Source organism: Semicossyphus pulcher, unplaced genomic scaffold, assembly GCF_022749685.1.
Source record: "Semicossyphus pulcher isolate SPU_LCO1_2020_fin unplaced genomic scaffold, fSemPul1.0.p SCAF_20, whole genome shotgun sequence".
Lineage (NCBI taxonomy): Eukaryota > Metazoa > Chordata > Actinopteri > Labriformes > Labridae > Semicossyphus > Semicossyphus pulcher.
The window spans coordinates 1,498,171-1,517,090 of NW_027211694.1; the positions used below are offsets into that span (position 1 = coordinate 1,498,171).

At 43.1% G+C, this 18,920-nt stretch overlaps 1 protein-coding gene across 1 annotated transcript; it reads left to right on the plus strand.

Moving 5' to 3' along the window:
* The first annotated feature begins 599 nt into the window (after window positions 1-599).
* cand1 (cullin-associated and neddylation-dissociated 1) lies at window positions 600-17,748 on the plus strand. Its single transcript, XM_069671114.1, has 26 exons — window positions 600-875; window positions 5,320-5,395; window positions 5,480-5,547; window positions 5,636-5,790; window positions 5,879-6,002; window positions 6,295-6,382; window positions 6,474-6,642; window positions 6,827-6,932; window positions 7,006-7,151; window positions 7,643-7,794; window positions 8,411-8,551; window positions 10,058-10,199; window positions 10,597-10,805; window positions 10,890-11,058; window positions 11,157-11,246; window positions 12,109-12,262; window positions 12,339-12,576; window positions 12,769-12,957; window positions 13,041-13,184; window positions 13,362-13,497; window positions 13,579-13,755; window positions 14,369-14,464; window positions 15,359-15,528; window positions 15,625-15,789; window positions 15,903-16,010; window positions 16,495-17,748. Exons 1-26 carry the CDS (start codon window positions 808-810, stop codon window positions 16,717-16,719), a joined length of 3,705 nt encoding a protein of 1,234 aa, XP_069527215.1. The 5' UTR covers window positions 600-807; the 3' UTR covers window positions 16,720-17,748.
* Window positions 17,749-18,920: the final 1,172 nt, after the last annotated feature.

Below are 18,920 nucleotides of genomic sequence, written 5' to 3' on the forward strand. Positions count from 1 at the left end.
AATACAGTACTTTTCTAATTTTTCCTATAAATCAGAGCTTATCATATTTTCTTTTTGGTTAAAGGAATGTTCTACATTTTAGGGACATGTTTTTTCTCTGTTTTTTAAGGTGGTCAATTTAAATGTGTTATGTGTGTAACTGTGGTGCTTCCTGACTTTGCCTGGACTCTCTCTGCAGTTAAATTTTCAATAAGAATTCACCTTTGGTTAGATTAATGCTTAAATAAAAAAAAAAAAACCTTTACTTTACAGTTAAAAATATTTAAAATATATTGGTTTTAAAATGATGAAAAAAAAGAGGAAACAATGTGCAAATATTCACAGTTTGAAAAATATCTACAATGTTAGCAAATTATAAACCAGGATTTTCAAAAATGCTTTAATGTCTTGTGAATGTGTGTAATTTATTCGTGTAGATCATCCTAACAAATCTATTTCATAGAATAAACAAATATCAAGTATCATTGTTTTAAAACAAGAAAAAAAAGCGTGTGAAAAAAAGACTGTTGAAACTCTGACCTTCGACCCCGCAGCGTCCATCCCGCTAACCCCGCCCCTCTGCAGAGAGAACGGGAGCTCCATTCAAACAAACCAAACTCCGCGCCCCAGGATGCGACAGTCGCTGTAGAAGCAGAGAGAGGCGGCATCTGCAGCAAAATAACCAGGAACACAGAGTTTAGCTCAGAAATCAGACTCTCAGCCGCTCAGAAAGACAGATAGAAACACAAACTGACAGACAGCAACCGGAACGCGCACTCTCTCTGAGCACAGTCTGCTAGCAGGAGGCTAACAGCTAACAGCACCGACATGGCGAGCGCCTCGTACCACATCTCCAACCTGCTGGAGAAAATGACTTCCAGCGACAAGGATTTCAGGTAAAATGCAATCTTAGCAGGATACACTAACTGCACGTCTTACGTTATCCGCCCAAACTGTGTGTCTGCTGTGTAAAAACAGCAGCTGCACAGCTAGCGGTGTCACTGTCAGGCCTCAGGCTAACATGCTAACTGCTAGCCTGCCACCTGTCTGATCATCGTCACATCGCTAGCTAGCTAGTTAGCTAACAGCATCGGTTAGCGTTTGATTTGACAGCGGTTAAACTCACGTTAGTAGCTGTTTAGCAAGCTAACCCGCTGCACATAACGCTCAACTGACAGCTGAGTTCCATTAAAACATCCATAGTTAGCTGTTAGCTTAGCTGGCTGGCTCACTAACTTCTGTCATGCCGCAAGCTAGCGTGATGTCAGCTATCATTTGTGTATGAATGCATGTTGCGCTGTGGATTTTAATGTGAAGCTAGCATGTCAGCTAACTTGTACCCAATCGTGCAGGTAGAAGAAATGAGGGTAGGAACAGAAGATGTTTGGGATCGCTTGGGCTACCTAGCATGATGTTATGGGGGTGTGGTAACGTTAGCATGGCTAACTTAGGTAACAACAACATGTAAACAGACTGAAGCAAGTCATAGCTGCAGACTATCACTAGCAGGGATGTTTTCAGTGTTAACAGTAGGAATATTAAGTGTTGGGGGTAAATCTATGTAATGTATAATCTGTCAATATGCTATGGGTGATGTGATCAAATATTGTTAGTTTTGTTGTGAGACATTATGTTCTAGGCATAACTAATGTGGTCTAAGAGGAGGTTCTAGCAGGAGTGGACCATGAGGAAGTTTTAAGATCCTTTAGGAGGTTCCAGTGGACTTTAGGAGGTTCTGCTGGTTATTGAGAAGGTTCTGGTTCTGCTACAGATTCTGTTGGGGTTCTGGTGGTCTTCAGAGCATTCAGAGATCGTTTACATTCATTACTTTGAAGTACACTGTCCTAAAGATGAAGTGTGTGATCTTGATTTGGTTACTGTCTCGATTTTCAGCTGGAGATTCTATAGGCTCCCTGTAATTATACATCAACCTGATTATGTTATGTTAGGTTTTCATAAACATGAGAGGGAGATTTAAACACATTTTAACATAAAACAGTTAACTGAGAAAGTAATGTGCACATTGATCCATTATTATAATGATCATTAGCGCTGATATTCTTCTTCCTGCTGTGTCGTTGCTCGATTACATTTCCAGTCTTGTCTTTATTCACTTAAACATTTCATGCTGTGACGACAAACTTATCTGAGTTTGTAAAAGTTATGAATTGTAGCTTATCAGGATGAATTTTGGCACAAAGACATTATTGAATTTTCACAGTATTATATTATGATTGTTATTATAATTTATTTTATTGTGAATATAAGTTACAGTGACCCTTTATCTATCTGTCTATCTCTAGTCTTTTGACAACTCAAAGAGCGTCACACGACGACACACAGAAGTCGCTGCCTTTTAGCAGCAGTCTCAGGTTCAGTATTTTGCTCAAGCAGACGTTGACACGCAGAGTGGAGCAGCCAGGGATCGAACCCCTGATCCTCTGACTACTAGACGACCCACTCTACCTCTGAGCCACAGAGGCCTGCAAGAAAGCATGTTTTTGGACTGTGGGAGGAAAAGCTTATTTTAATGTCTCAAAATATTATACCCCAATACAGTAAAATGTAGAAATGAGAATCAAATGTAAGTTTCCAGCTCCTCTTACAGGATCGTAAACGTCTTCATTGTTGGTCTGACTAAAGAGGAAGAGAGTCGTCTGGAGCATGAGTAAATTGTTAAGGGCAGTTATTTTACAGAAACAGTGATCAGTCCATTAATCAATGAAATAATCAGCAGATGGAACAATAATGAAAATGTTTTTCTTCAGCACAAGTTTTTATAACATTGAACCCACAAAATATACAGCTTCAGCTATGGGAACACAGTGACATCAGAGGTGCTGTTAGCCGAGACGGATTGTCTGCCTGCAGCAATGTTCAAGTCTCTGCCTGTTGATTTTTGCAGAGCATGACTGCAAATCAGCTGCTGCTTGGAAAGTTTAAATCAGAGTTAAAACTAATGGCATCATTCGGCAAATATAAGACCTCTGTAGCATGCAAATAAACTTGTGGATGGAGGCAGCGCTAAACCAGCGACCCTGGTGTTCTGTGAGGCAAAATGACTGATTTGTCAGTGGAGTCTGGTGTGTTTGCAGAGAGCGATGTAATTAGGTAATTATCTTCCTCAGTAACAAAAAGGTCTATCTCTGTAGGGAACCTTTCTGTCATGTTGTCAGACACTTCTGAGCCTGTCAGTGGAAAAACAAGAACTTTTAGCTGACGCTCTTTGGGATTATGTTGCAGCCATTACCGTTTGTTTCATTGCTGCGGGCTGAAGCAACCTATAGGGGCAATTCCAAATTGTTAGACCCAAATTATGTAAAAAAGTGGGACCCAGGTTTAATAATACCACAGTGTCCTTTTAAGCCCAGAGGGAAGAGAAAGTAAAAACCTTCATGTTGAACAGATAAAACTCGGAGTGATCAGCCTCCTTTCTAAGCTGCTCGAGGACGATCACAGCTCAACTAATCAGTTTCATCGCTCCTGACAGCCGCCGTCTCAGTGCCAGAAATCCGTGAAATTGTGAGCTTGTCAGTATCCGCTCCCGCCGCCGCAGAAATAGCTGCTGACCCCGCACAAGAAAAGCACGACGAGTCATTTCAGTCCTGATCCGAGCGCTTTAATACTGCGTCTGTATCAGCGGCGGCTCTGCAGGAGAGATAATTACACTCTCTCTGGTAGGTGATGTGTCTCCGCGCTGAACTCCAGCAGCATGTTTTCTCACTGCAGAGTTATTCAGCTGTCACACAGATCCAAATTGCTTTTCTAATTTTACTGTGTGCTCTGTAGCAGCAGAAGAAAACGCAAATATTGGATCGGACACGGTCACAGCAGTAAATATAACTCTGGTTGAAAGTGCTCGGATCTGTAGCAGAACGTTTTAGGGGATTCCTCAGAAGAACTTAGCGTCACCGTCGTCCTAAAAACTGCTTCAGACAGAAGACAAAGTATTACTTAATTTCCACCTATTTATAAAGCACTCTAAATAAAGCGCAGACTTAAACATCAATATTTTTGTTTCTAAAGCCTAATAATATAAATCGACCTGTCGTGTTTCCTCTAAAGTGCAGCCATGTTTTCGCCCCGAGCACAGGCTGTCAGGCTAAGCTCCACAAATCAAATGCATCAGATAGTAAAGGTTAAGCTGAGCAGACACTGTGTGATTTGATTCCCATTAAGTCAAAGTGTTAATCAGCTTTCTCTGCACTTACTGTTACCTTTATTTTACCTTTGAATAACCTTTTTATTATAAGATGGCAGCCGGCTCCAAAATGTTGACAAAGACGGGAAAGAAAGCGTCTCTTTGAAGAGGAGAATGGAAGCTGGAGGAAGTGAAGAGTTAGTCTGATTTATTTCTATCAGTCTGAAGATTTCTCTGCTTTCAGACGCAGTTACGTTTCCAACAGAGGAAACTAGAATTCCCAACAGGACGCCCGTTCGCATTCTGTTGACATGTACTCTGTCAACAAATAACTACATTGTTGGAACAAATTTGGAATAAAGTTTTCAAGACTTTTATTTCCTGCTAAAGTTGTTGCGTGCTAAATGTCACATTTTACTAATTTAATGAGAAAATATCGACACACTCGAGTATCCCGACATCATGTTTTGTGATACTTTATCAGTTCTCAAAAACACTACACGTTTTTGCCTAATAGTTACATGCAAAGAAGAGCTACGATGTAGTTTAGTTCTGGGCTGCACGTTGTTGCAGTGGTTAGCGCTGTCGCCTCACAGCTAGAAGGTTCCTGGTTCGAATCCCGGTTCAGACGTAGTGGGCCTTTCTGTGTGGAGTTTGCACCTTGGTTTAAACCCCCAAACAGGTGGCAGTGTTGTAGTCTGTCTTCAGCTATTTGCCTGTAAACGGTTCAACCAAACAGGAGGAAGTAAACTTGGATCACCAGCATGAAGACAGAAAACACGATGAGGCAGGACGAGTCTTCCTGACAATATTGCAATATATGGAATGGTAACCCTCATCAAACTGTCAACAGGTCTTGTGTCATTTGTCGGTGACACCTTTGGGGTTATATTACGACTTAATCTGCTTCAAGTCCAAAGATCCCTCACCCACGTCTCTACTCAGATTGTTTCTGTGACCTTTGAACTCTTTGCTGTGGACGAGTTTTAACGAAGCATGATTGTAATGAATCGAGTGTACGATGTGTAATGTGAGATTAATAACCAACAGACTGCACAATGGCTGGCCTGATGCGTCTCTCATTAAAACCCTCAGCCCCTCTGTTCATATTAGCTGCAGTGAAGCAGGAGCTGCGAGTCCACAGCAGCCTTTAGACTCTGATTAATTGATCGATTACTCCGTTATTGATTTGTCTGCAGGTTTATGGCCACAAACGACCTGATGACGGAGCTACAGAAAGATTCAATCAAACTGGACGACGACAGCGAGAGAAAGGTCGGTCAATAATATTTTATACCGTAAAAAAAAAAACACTGCTCAGTTGAGTTTTTATTGATCTAATGATTGATTGATTGACAGGTGGTGAGGATGATTCTTAAACTGCTGGAAGACAAGAACGGAGAAGTTCAGAACCTCGCTGTCAAATGGTAAAAACACTCATACACGGTGGATTGTTTTTATCACTCGGGTATTTGCTGCTGTTTTTTTAAAGGTGGGTGTGTTTGTTTCGCTCAGCCTGGGGCCCCTGGTCAGTAAGGTGAAGGAGTACCAGGTGGAGACGATCGTGGACACTCTGTGCACCAACATGCTGTCAGACAAAGAGCAGCTCCGAGACATTTCCTCCATCGGACTCAAAACTGTGATCGGAGAGTTACCGCCCGCCTCCAGTGGTACGAATACGACTCAAACTACTGTAAGCGTTTGTGCTTTAACTACAATGTGTGATCTTGCATCCACCTTCACCTGTTTGTGTCTCAGGCTCGGCTTTAGCTGCCAGCGTCTGTAAGAAGATAACGGGTCGTCTGACGAGCGCCATCGCCAAACAGGAAGACGTGTCTGTCCAGCTGGAGGCGCTCGACATCATGGCGGACATGCTCTGCAGGTACGACAGTCTTTTACATCTGTACATACTTGAGGAAGGTAAAGTGTATCGTATCATGTTGTGCCTCCCATACAAACATTTGACCCCAAATCATCCATCAAGTAGAAACGCTGCAGCACGTTGACTAGCTAATGTTAGCATTGGTCCCCGTGACGTCACTAATTTGTCTTAATTTAGAGTAACGCTGCTAAAGAAGGCGGGTTGTTGCGCTGTGTTTACGACTCCCTCTGAGACAGCCTAACTCACACTGATAAACGGTGTTAACCTTCTCCCTGCGTCTCTCTCTGTGCAGACAGGGGGGTCTGTTGGTGAACTTCCATCCCTCCATCCTCAGCTGTCTGCTGCCTCAGCTCACCTCGCCCAGACTGGCTGTCAGAAAGGTACAGCCGACCTCTGACCTCATAGCATCTGTGTATATACACCTCCTTATGTTTCTGTGACAGCGCTGATCTTGGTGTCTGACTCTTTCAGAGGACCATCATGGCTCTGGGACACCTGGTGATGTCTTGTGGGAATCTGGTCTTCATCGACCTGATCGAGCACCTGCTGACCGAGCTCGGGAGGAACGACAACATGTCGACCACAAGGACCTACATCCAGTGCACGGCGGCCATCAGCAGACAGGCCGGACACAGGATCGGTGAGACGGACGTGATGTTTACCCCCGCAAAATAAAAGTTTTAATGCAGGAGAATGAAGTGAAGTCACATTAAGCTTTTTCTGACAGTATTTCCTGTTAGTTTTTAATGTCTTTGTGCAGCTTAAACGCTCTCTCTCTTTGCTAACTGTCCTGTGTGTTTGTTTCTGCCTGTGTGTGTGTTCAGGAGAGTATCTGGAGAAGATCATCCCTCTGGTAGTGAAGTTTTGTAACGTTGATGACGACGAGCTCAGAGAGTACTGCATCCAGGCCTTCGAGTCCTTCGTTAGGAGGTAATATGCGCACTAATACTCCCCAAAGAACTGCAGTAGTTGTTCTTGTTTAACCTTTATTTTAAATCTTCAGGTGTCCTAAAGAAGTTTACCCCCACGTCCCCACGGTCATCTCCATCTGCCTGCGCTACCTGACCTACGACCCCAACTACAACTTTGATGATGAGGACGAGGACGACAACGCCATGGACGCCGAGCAGAACGACGAAGACTACCAAGGTAGAACAAGTTGACTCATCTTTTCTTAACCGTGCAGCAGAAATAAACCCTAAATAACCTTTTTCACAACTTAAATCTGATGAATTTTCCTTCAATGACCCTAAAATTAGTTAAGAAACAGTGTGTTCGAATAAAATCTTGTGTAATCTACCTATTGAATGCATGTGTGTGGCCTTTTTGTCAGATTTTTAATATACAATGACTGAAAAAAAATTCAACTGTCATTAAATCCTGACTCAGATGTTTCTAAAACCTGATTGGTGCATGTAAAAAGTGACATCACTTTGTCTAAATTAGCCCCGCCCACTTCAAACCAGAAAGAAAAGCTCAAAGACGAACTAAAAATAAGAAACTTAACCACCATCATTTTGCTGCAGGTTTAAATTAGCTTCAAGCGCAAGTGCATTAAATAGCATGTTTACGTTGAGTATTGGACACAGCTGAATTTATATATTTAAAATAAATAATAATTAATGGGTCTTTCTTTTCAGGCAGTGACGACGAGTACAGCGACGACGACGACATGAGCTGGAAGGTTCGACGGGCCGCCGCCAAGTGTTTGGACGCCGTCGTCTCAACTCGTCACGAGATGCTGCCAGAGTTTTATCGCTCCGTCTCTCCTGCACTCGTCTGTCGCTTCAAGGTAACATCACCTCTCTGATTCCTCCTCCGTCACTCCTGAAGCGCTCGTCTCACCTCATCATCACTCAGAGCTGATGTGACAGCAGCGACTTTTAAAAAGGTCGTCACTTAGACAAACTTTAGTAGAAGTTATGTTATGTTTTTGGTTTTTCAAAGTAAAGCTAAAGCAGACGTGTCCTAAATCTGCATTCTTTCCAGCAGGAGGCGACTCCACTGCCTGCAAAAAGATGAGACAATGCTCCTTCTCCTCTCCTGATGTATTCCCTCAGTAAACATGTTCCTAATGACTTTATGGTCTCAGTCTCTAGTTTCAAGTCTTCTTCAACACAGCATGATGTTCATTTAGTCACTGATGCTCCTGTTTAGAGTCAAAGGCAACAACCTTGTGTCCAAATATGGTCACTTCTGGTTCCAAAAAACAAGATGGAAACGACTGAAATGTCAAACTGAATATTCGTCCACAAATTGACAAATGATGCCTCACACTTATGTCACCTAATGATCTGAATATATGTAATAAAGTGTGTGTGTGTGTGTGTGTGTGTGTGTGTGTGTGTGTGTGTGTGTGTGTGTGTGTGTGTGTGTGTGTGTGTGTGTGTGTGTGTGTGTGTGTGTAGGAGAGGGAGGAGAACGTGAAGGCAGACGTTTTCCACGCCTACCTGTCGCTGCTCAAACAGACCCGACCGGCTCAGAGCTGGTTGGCTGATCCAGACGCCATGGAGCAGGGAGACACGCCGCTCACCATGCTGCAGAGCCAGGTAACTTCATAGTTAACACTGTAATGTAATAATTAATACTATCACATTAGTCGGATGCTGGACTTCTACCAGGTACAACAGGAACTCAGGCCTCATGAGGACATACAGTTTTTATCTGTTTTAATTATTTTGATTGGGATTATTTTAAGGTTCAGGAACAATATTTAGGTTTGAGACTTTATATAGAATTTCTGGTGTTTTTAAACCTGAGCCCTATTTTTTAAATTGCACCAGGGGATTGCTTCAGCAGTGAAACAGGCTCCAATGGCTGCAACATGATCCTTCTGGGCAAACACGTCCACTAAAAGTTGTTTCCACTGACAGGCTCAGATTGTTATTCTAAGTGTGTGACAACATGACAGAAAGGATCCCTACAGAGATAGACCTTTTTGTTACAGAGGAAGATGATTGTTTTAACCACACACAGACGTTACATTGCTCTCTGCACACACACCAGACTCCATTCATAAAAACAGTAATTTAACCTCACAGAACATGGGAGTTTCTGCTGTACTGCTGCCTTCAACGGTTAGCTTTTTGTGCTATTTTATACTCAAATATGTTGTTGGATAACTAATTTGAATGCCAAAGTCACACAACAATACAAAAAAACTAAGTGCTTGAGACAACAAGAGACCAGCGACCTCCTGTGTTCTGAGAGGTAAAATTACTGTTTTTGTTCATGGAGTCTGGTGGCTTTGAAGTGAGCGATGTAACAGCTGTTTCTGGACATTATAAAACAAGACAATATAAAATGAAAGAATCTCCACATAAAGCTTCATAATAAAGCTTATTTTTGTTCCTTATAGTTTAATATAAAACTGGAAATGCATATAAAACACTAAAAATACAAAAACACATTTTGATACCTAAAGAGAGCCATGGAGCTACAAACTCTAATACAGAGTTATTTCATGGGTTTAATGTATTTATTTTCATTTATTATATGAAATTATCCAAATATTTTATGACTTAAGAAGAATTTGCATGTTTTAAAAAGACAAATTGAGTGTAGCAATAAAAAAAAACTTTATTTATAATAAGAATAATAAGAAAATGTTTATCTATACTAGATCTAAGATTTTAAGTTGATAAATTAAAATTTTTTTTAACCCAAAAATTCATTAATTGCTGCTTCTCAGTTTTTAATATTTGCAGATTTCTTTCTTACGTCATTTAAAAAACAAATTTTTTTTTGTAATTTTCTGTCACTTTTTTGTCCAAACATTTAATGAAGAAAATAATTAGCAGGTTAATTTAAACTATAAATGATGTTTGAATCTGTAAAAGAAGCAGAAAATCAGTATTTAATGACACTGGTTGCAGTTTTGTGTCTGACCAGCAGGTGTCGCTGTTGTAGCTTTGATTTGGTTAAATTCTTGTTATGATGATGAGAGGAAACACTCGGCATCCTGCTCCGCCGACCACAGGAAACAGGAAGTAGTAATGGTGGTCTGTCTCTCTCTCACCCTCTCTGACTGTGTGAATTTCTCTCGTCCGCTGCAGGTGCCGATGATAGTGAAAGCTCTGCACAAGCAGCTGAAGGAGAAAAGTGTGAAAACTCGTCAGTGTTGTTTCAACATGTTGACCGAGCTGGTGAACGTCCTGCCGGGAGCCCTGACGCAGCACATCCCAGTACTAATACCAGGTGATACTACAGCACTGATACTACTGATATTACTGCTGCGGCTGCCTCTCTACCTGGCCTGTGGATCTCAGCTCAAAGCTCATTGGTTCCTTTTGAAAATGTCTTTAAAATACCATACAAGTGACTCACTGGTGTATAGGTATCAGTACCCCTTAAAAATACAGCTGTAGTTTTTATCAAACAAATAGGAGAAGATATGTAGGGACTATTTTCAGTGGCGGATGAATCCACATTTGGTGCTCTAGGGAGTCTTTTAGGCAGCAGGATTGTGTTTGTTGATGGTATTAAAGGAACAAGTCGGTCATGCATGTGGTTTTTGTAGTTTTTAGAGGAAGCTAACAATCACCCGTGTAGTTTTAGTATCAGTGTTGGTGACTGCAGTCTGTTTGTGTTCCAGGAATCATCTTCTCTCTGAACGACAAGTCGAGCAGCTCAAACCTAAAAATCGACGCCCTGGCGTGTCTCCACGTCATCATGGTCACGCACCCCGCTCACGCCTTCCATGCCCACGTCCCCGCCCTCGTCCCGCCCGTGGTGGCCTGCGTAGGAGACCCCTTTTACAAGATCACGTCCGAGGCTCTGCTCGTCACCCAGCAGCTCGTCAAGGTGGGAGTCAAACCATCATCACCTCCTCAAACCTCAGGCTGAGTTTACACCTGATTCTTAACCTCGTTTCCTTTCTTCCATCAGGTGATCCGACCTCTGGACAACCAATCAGAGAACTCCGACAGCTTCGACCCCTCCCCCTACATTAACGACCTGTTCACCTGCACAATCAGACGCCTGAAAGCCGCAGACATCGACCAGGAAGTGAAAGAACGAGCCATTTCCTGTATGGGACAGATCATCTGTAACCTAGGTAAGCACCGCCTTTCAGTCCCGGGGATGTGATGTCATCAGTGATGTAACTTCCTGTTTGTTTTCCTCACTGGTTTATCTTCCTGTTTGGTTGTGTAGGGGATCGGCTGCCTAATGAACTTCCTGGGACACTGCTGATCTTCTTAGAACGCCTGAAGAACGAGATCACCAGACTGACTACGGTGAAAGGTAAGCCCCGCCCCCAGGGTCAAACCACAGAAGAAGAAAGTGTCAGTTAATTTCAACCTCACTTTATTAAAGGTTCAGAAAATGGACGGATACGTGGAGTTTTTCCTTTGGTCTGCTGCGTTCAGAAAGAAAGGAATTCATCCCACCGGCTGCCCCAAACTGTTAGCTTCAAGCTAGCTCGCATTGGCTAGCTGTTGTCAGCGCCGACGTCTCCTCAAACTTTTTTTTCTCAGTTGTTTCCCTCCAGTCGCTTCTCCTTCCTCTTGTCTCTGGATACTTATTAAGAAAATACTTAAAGCCGCAGGATACTAATGAGTTTGTTCCCTCGTGTGGACGCCTCAGGGTGCAACATCACAGGGAATTAGCATCTAATTGTGTCTCTCTGCAGAGTTGGCCTAAAGTTTGACTCTGATTCATTCTCTATAAAAATGATTAAATGCATATAAAAGAAAATAAACAGAAGAGGTGTAGTGTGATAAGATATTTGGTTTACTGTAGATTTTTGTTACATTTAGGAGTTAAAGGATCATTTTGGGACAGCAGGTGTACATGTTGATGTTTTATTGCGTCATCGGGGTTAGGGTTAGTTTCTGTAGTTTAACACCCATATTTGGGAGTAGGCAGTATTGACAAAGAGGTTTTATTTGATGATTTTGGTGGCAGGAAGTCGGGATGTTTCATACACTGATATATGAAGTTAAAGATAAAAAGATTGCAGTAAGTCGGCTTAAAATAGGCGCTCTCTTGAGGTCTGCCGTCTTGAAATTCGAAGAGTTTTTGTTTCTTTGAAGTAGAGTTACAGATTTCTCCACTGATGTGTTGACTGTGTGTGTGTGTGTGTGTGTGTGTGTTTGTGTGGCAGCTCTGACGCTGATCGCCGGCTCTCCGCTGAAAATCGATCTGAGGCCGGTTCTCCCCGACGCCGTTCCAATCCTCGCCTCCTTCCTACGCAAGAACCAGCGAGCCCTAAAGCTCTGCACGCTGGCCGCTCTGGACATCCTGCTCAGAAACTACAGGTACCACTCACACTCACGAGTCACAAGCCCCGCCCCCTCCTTCCTTCCTGTCTGTAACACTGTGTGACTGTTCCAGCTCCGCGGTGACCCCCGTCATGGTGGACGCCGTGCTGGCCGAGCTGCCTCCGCTCATCTCGGAGAGCGACATGCACGTGTCTCAGATGGCGCTCAGCTTCCTGTCCACGCTGGCGGTGACTCACCCGTCCTCGCTGGGTCAGCTGAGCGGTGGGAACATCCTGCAGCAGCTCATCGCGCTGGTTCGATCCCCGCTGCTGCAGGGCGGGGCTCTCGCCGCCATGCTGGACTTCTACCAGGTAAGACAGGAACACAGGCTTTATGAGGACGCAGAGTTACTTCATTTAATTGTTTTTGGGGGATTATATGAAATTTCTTTCTTGCCCCTTTAAGCTGTATAACTGTATAACTGTGTGTGTGTGTGTGTGTGTGTGTTCGTGTGTGTGTGTGTGTTCGTGTGTGTGTGTGTTCGTGTGTGTGTGTGTGTTCAGGCCCTGGTGGCCACAGAGACTCCAGGTCTCGGCTACATGGACCTGCTGAGGATGCTGACCGGTCCGGTTTACTCCCAGAGTGCCGCTCTGCCTCACAAACAGGCGTACTGCTCCATCGCCAAGTGTGTCGCCGCTCTGACCCGAGCCTGTCCCACCGAGGGGCCCGCTGTGGTCGGACAGTTCATCCAGGTAAGATGACACACCTGTCTGTCTCACATGCAGATGCAGAAGCTTTAGCAGATTTAAATAAAGTTTTACTTCCTGACCGACAGGACGTGAAGAACAGCCGCTCCACAGACTCCATCAGGCTGCTCGCTCTGCTCTCATTGGGTGAGGTGGGACATCATGTGGACCTGAGCAGCCAACCAGAGCTCAAGACTGTCATCCTGGACGCCTTCTCCTCCTCCAGTGAAGAGGTAACACCTGCCTGTCTGCTAACGTCAATGCTAACATGCTAATTTATAGCAGGTATCACCAATGTTAGCCGTCCAAATTTAGCATTTTACTTCCATTTCTTTCCCTGTTATGCTCACGCTTTAGCTTCATGCAGGAATGTACCAACCTGTCTGTCTCTCTGCCCGTCTGTCTCTCAGGTGAAGTCTGCAGCCTCGTATGCGCTGGGCAGCATCGCGGTGGGGAATCTTCCCGAGTATCTGCCCTTCGTCCTGCAGGAGATCTCCTCCTCCAAGAGACAGTACCTGCTGCTGCACTCGCTCAAAGAGATCATCAGTGAGAGCCAATCAGATGCGCTGTATATAAATAAACCTGCGTGTGTGTGTTTGGTTTTAACGTGTGTGTTTGTGTGTCGAGGTTCGGCGTCGGTGTCGGGTCTGAAGCCATACGTGGAGTCCGTCTGGTCTCTGCTGCTCAAACACTGCGAGTGTCAGGAGGAAGGGACCCGGAACGTTGTGGCCGAGTGTCTCGGAAAACTGACGCTGATCGACCCCGAAACCCTGCTGCCCCGCCTCAAAGGATACCTGCTCTCAGGTAATCAATACTCTGATCAATAACTGATAAACCCTGCTGCCCCACCTCAAGGGATACCTGCTCTCAGGTAATCAATACTCTGATCAATAACTGATAAACCCTGCTGCCATGCCTCAAAGGATACCTGCTCTCAGGTAATCAGTACACCAATCAAATACTGATAAGTTGTTGCCTTCAAGAAATAACCAAAATGTACAAGATCAATAAGTATCTGTTAATCTTTATGTTGGCCCCATCTATCAGATGAATTAAACATATTGATTTGATCAGGTTATTGATCATAAACCAATATTATCAGCTGATCAATAAATCTTCATATTTTTCTGTTAAAGTAGCTGTAAATGTTTGCGGGTGACAAACATAAAACGCCAGCCAATAGGAACATTGAACATGACTGAAGTCCCGCCCCTCTCTTCCTCCTGGCCAATCAAACGGTCTCAGTCTCCTCAAACTGCTTTTCACTGGTTTACAGACTAAATTGTGTAAATTTATCAATTTCATGATCATTTCTTTTAAACCTGAAGTAGTTCACTAATAATTGATGTTAAAATTGATTTATTGATTACTCTGTTTCTGTGTGTGTGTGTGTGTGTGTGTGTGTGTGTGTGCGCAGGTTCCTCGTACGCCAGGAGCTCCGTTGTAACAGCTGTAAAGTTCACCATCTCTGACCAACCACAGCCCATTGACCCCCTGCTGAAGAACTGCATAGGTAAACTTGATTGATCTCTGATTGTAAATACAGCTGCTTTATTGATGACTGATTTAGCCTTATGGTTAGCCATGCTAGCGGTGAGGCTGTAAGGATGAAAATGTCCGCCCTTTTGGCTCACAGTCAAATATCACAACAACTGTTGCATGGACTGTTTTAAATGTTTTTATCTTGCTATATCAGGTTGAATTGGACTCGTAATTTATTGATTAGTAACTTAAAATTGTCTTTCTGTAAAATTATTGATTATTTAACTAATCATTTCACTCTGCTAGTTAATGTTTTAGTGATATATGAGCGTAAAGGTAAAAAAAATAAATGTAAGAAAAATGCTACTTTTGAGTTGTTAACATGCTTAATTAAGATGGGAAACATGGTGAATATAATGCATAATAAACATTAGCATGCTAGCATCACCATTGCAAATGTTTTAGCATGCTAATATAAGAATTTCGTGCAAAATATGGCCTCACAGAGAAGTTAGCATAGCTTTCTAGCATGTAAAACAACAGCAGAATAAAGCAGGATGTTGCAGAAGAATTAAGTAACTTTCTCTTAACTGTGCTGAAAATCAAAACTAGTTTACAGCTACTTAAATTATAATTACAGGCCTGATTTATTGCTACATTTTGCTGGATTTCACACCTTAATAAAAGCCTTTTATTCCACATATAATAGGACCATAAAGAAGCTTTACAAAAGGAATCAGCACTGAAGCAGGAGATTATCTCGAGTTTAAACCGCCTAAAAACCATCCAATAAACTATAAACTTTATTATTTATGAATAAAATTATTGTAATTATAACTTATTCAGTGTGAAGCTGCTCAGTATGAGAAGAAGTTAGCTTGTTCCTTTCTCCGTCTCTGATTTGATGATTTTCTTTCTTCTTCAGGTGATTTCCTAAAGACGCTGGAGGACCCGGACCTGAACGTGCGTCGCGTCGCCTTGGTAACGTTTAACTCGGCTGCTCACAACAAACCGAGTCTGATCCGAGAGCTGCTCGACTCGGTTCTACCGCAGCTGTACAACGAGACAAAAGTGAGGAAGGAGCTGATCCGAGAGGTGAGACACCCGAGAGCAAACCATAAACGCAGAGACACGAGGGGAGGGATCAGCTGAGGTCTGACCGTGTGTGTGTGTGTGTGTGTGCGCGCGCAGGTGGAGATGGGTCCCTTCAAACACACGGTGGATGACGGTCTGGACCTAAGGAAGGCTGCGTTCGAGTGCATGTACACTCTGCTGGACAGCTGCCTGGACCGACTCGACATCTTCACCTTCCTGAACCATGTAGAGGACGGACTGAAGGACCACTACGACATCAAGGTGACAACTGAACACACACTGAGATACTGAGATACACTAACACACACTGAGATACTATAACACACTAACACATACTGCTGTGTTGTTGTTATAATCTGTTGTTGTTGTTTCAGATGCTGACGTTCCTGATGCTGGCCCGCCTCTCCTCTCTGTGTCCCAGTGCTGTTCTACAGAGACTGGACCGCCTGGTGGAGCCGCTGAGAGCCACCTGCACCACCAAGGTACGCAATCATACACACACACTACACACACACACACATACAATATGCAAAATTACAAACAAGGTATAAAATGATACACACACACACACACACACTACACAAGGTATACAATGATACACATACACAACACACAAAGTACACAAAGAGCTACACAATGACACACAAACCAGCGACACAAAACTACACACAAGGTCCACAAAATAACAGACATAAGATACACAAAACATCACACACATGCACAACCTGTACTGAGAGTCATTATCAGGGTGCATCATGGGAATTGTAGTAGTCTACAATTTTGCAACTGATATTTGATCACTTGAGGAAAAGAATGCGATTTAAACAGTAACTAAAGACACATTTAGAGTAAAGAAAGTAAAAAGTAACATGAAATAAAAATACTGAAGCACAAATACGCCGAAATAAAACTGAAAATTGTCGACATTTTAATCAGAAGAGTAAAACGTCTCGCGTGTTTTCGCAGGTGAAGGCGAACTCAGTGAAGCAGGAGTTCGAGAAGCAGGACGAGCTGAAGCGGTCGGCGATGCGAGCCGTCGTGGCGCTGCTGACGATCCCAGAGGCAGAGAAGTCGCCGCTGATGTCAGAGTTCCAGTCCCAGATCTCATCCAATCAGGAGCTGGCGGCCATCTTTGACTCCATCCAGAGGGACTCCAGCTCCGCCAACATGGAGTCCATGGACACAAGCTAAAGAGACAGACTAACAAATATCCCACGATGCAACACGGCACCACCCCGCTGCTGGAGCGCTAACCCTGCAGCATGTTTCCATGACAACAGGACGCAAACACACACACACACACATACACAAATACACACACACACACTTGTAGTGACACACCCTCTCCTAGCGATCGATCGTTCCATGATGCATTGCACTGAAATCAGCTGTTGGAAAAGAAAGGAAGAAGACGGACGTACGGCGCACACACACGGACAAAAAGGACAAAAACAAAGAACAAAAAAAATATTCCAGAAAAAAATTCCATAAGAGGCTTGGAAGCTCCTCCCACTTCCTGTTTGTTTTTCTAGCGAGGTCGTCTGATTGGCTGATCTCCTTGTTCATCATCATTCTTCTCTTTTTTTTGGTTTCTTTTTATTTCTTTACGTTATTCCAGAAAGTTCCACAGGTACTGTGACCTGATTGGCCGCTGCTGAGTGACTGACAGTTGGCGTGTTATCAAAACTGACCAATGAGAAAACGGCCTTTCCTGCCTGGGGCTGCGGTGACCAATGGGAGAAGGGCTCGCTCTGTTTTTTTGCGGATGTTATAAGCAACCAATGGGATGCTTAGGTTTGATGACGGATGGGCGGGGTTTTACTGTTTGTGGACCAATCAGCTTCTTTGTTTCCTCTGGTTCAATAGACCCGCCCTCCATCCCTCCACTCTGAGGGGAGAGCAGAGCTTATTGGACCAGCTTCAACCTGACCAGACCCGATTGAACGATACAGATGTGTGTCTGTTGCCATGGTAACACATAGTGTAACACAATGTAACATTATTTTGATCGGCCTGTGTGTCTGTGGGCTGTTCCTAAACCGGTTCCAGCTGGTTCAGTCTGGTCAGGACCGGTTTGGTCTTACTGTGTTCTAGTCTGGTTTGATTTGGTAAAACTGGGTCCAGCCCGGTTTCATCCGGTTCAGTCCGGTCTGGTCAGAAAATCCACTGTTACTTATCGCCCCAGAAAAATAAAAAGGTCCATTTCTGCCTGCCTTCATACTCTGATCTCTGTCGTATTTCTTTTGCTTGTGTCTGTGTGCTTCAAGCAAAGTGTTTTTCACATGGTTCAATGGTGGATGGATTTGCTCTTTTTTTGTTGCTAGCAACATGGCTCTGGATGGCAACGGCCGGCCAGTCAATCCACTAATGTGATCCAGTTCTTTTAGTCATAACTGAGTCAAATATTAACACACAGACATGATGTGCACATTTTTAGATTGAGCGTGACATACAGTTTCAGAGGGTGTCATCATCTATAATTAGCCTCATGAATAAATGTTCATAAATCTGTTTAGGAAATATAGAAAAATGGCACATCTTTGAACTGCAGAACTTGCTTGAGAATGTACATGTTTTTAAGATTCTTACGAAGCAGAGTAATCCAGTGATATTTGTCTGTACATGAATGGTTAAACTGCAAACAGGAACTCGTAACGATTAATTCGGCTTATTCTTTATGCCGAAAACAAATGGAACTCAAGCCCACAGCATAACTCTTTTATACCTGCCAAAAGCAACATGTTAGCATGCTCATATTAGCTCTTAGCTCAAGTATGGCCTTACAGAGCTAGTACTGAATTATTGTCTCTAAAATGTTAGTCTTATATTGTGGTAGTTTTTTTTAATATAAAGTGTCAAAAATCATATTACTAGTGTGAAAATTTAATGCAGTTCAGTATTCGTTGGCATTAAAGGAAATAACCAAGTACAAGTACATCAAATTTGTACGTTTAAAGACACAGTAGTGGTTTAACTGTGTTCAGTTTCCTGTAGTTGAAGTATCATTTGTAGCAGCAGATGGAGCCAGAGTTCACTTTAAAGGAGTAAAGCGTGAAAGCAACAATACACACTTCTAAAGGGAGACTCTTTGCCCTGAGTTTAGCCTCACAGGTTTTTAAAAAAGCTCCACCAAATCAGATGTTTGAAAAAAGTTTTTTACCTTACAGCCTAATTTCAGGGTCCGCTAATCACCGGATACTTAAAGATACACAGGTAAAAAGGTAAATAACTTCCTGCACTAAGTTCTTCTCTGATTGGCTGTTCCAAAGAGGCAGAAATTCGTTACAGAACAAACAAAAACGAGTGACGCTCATTCGTCTGGTCTCCTAGGAACGGCTGAATTGATGAGTTTGTATTAGAGCCTGGCTGATCATTGACATGCTGATGATTTT

Bases quoted from the DNA above. Each gene is read 5' to 3' on its own strand.
- cand1 (XM_069671114.1), top strand. From the start codon at position 808: ATGGCGAGCGCCTCGTACCACATCTCCAACCTGCTGGAGAAAATGACT. The intron at 10,200-10,596 runs GTGATACTACAG...TTTGTGTTCCAG, and splicing joins CATCCCAGTACTAATACCAG to GAATCATCTTCTCTCTGAAC. The intron at 11,247-12,108 runs GTAAGCCCCGCC...TTTGTGTGGCAG, and splicing joins CAGACTGACTACGGTGAAAG to CTCTGACGCTGATCGCCGGC.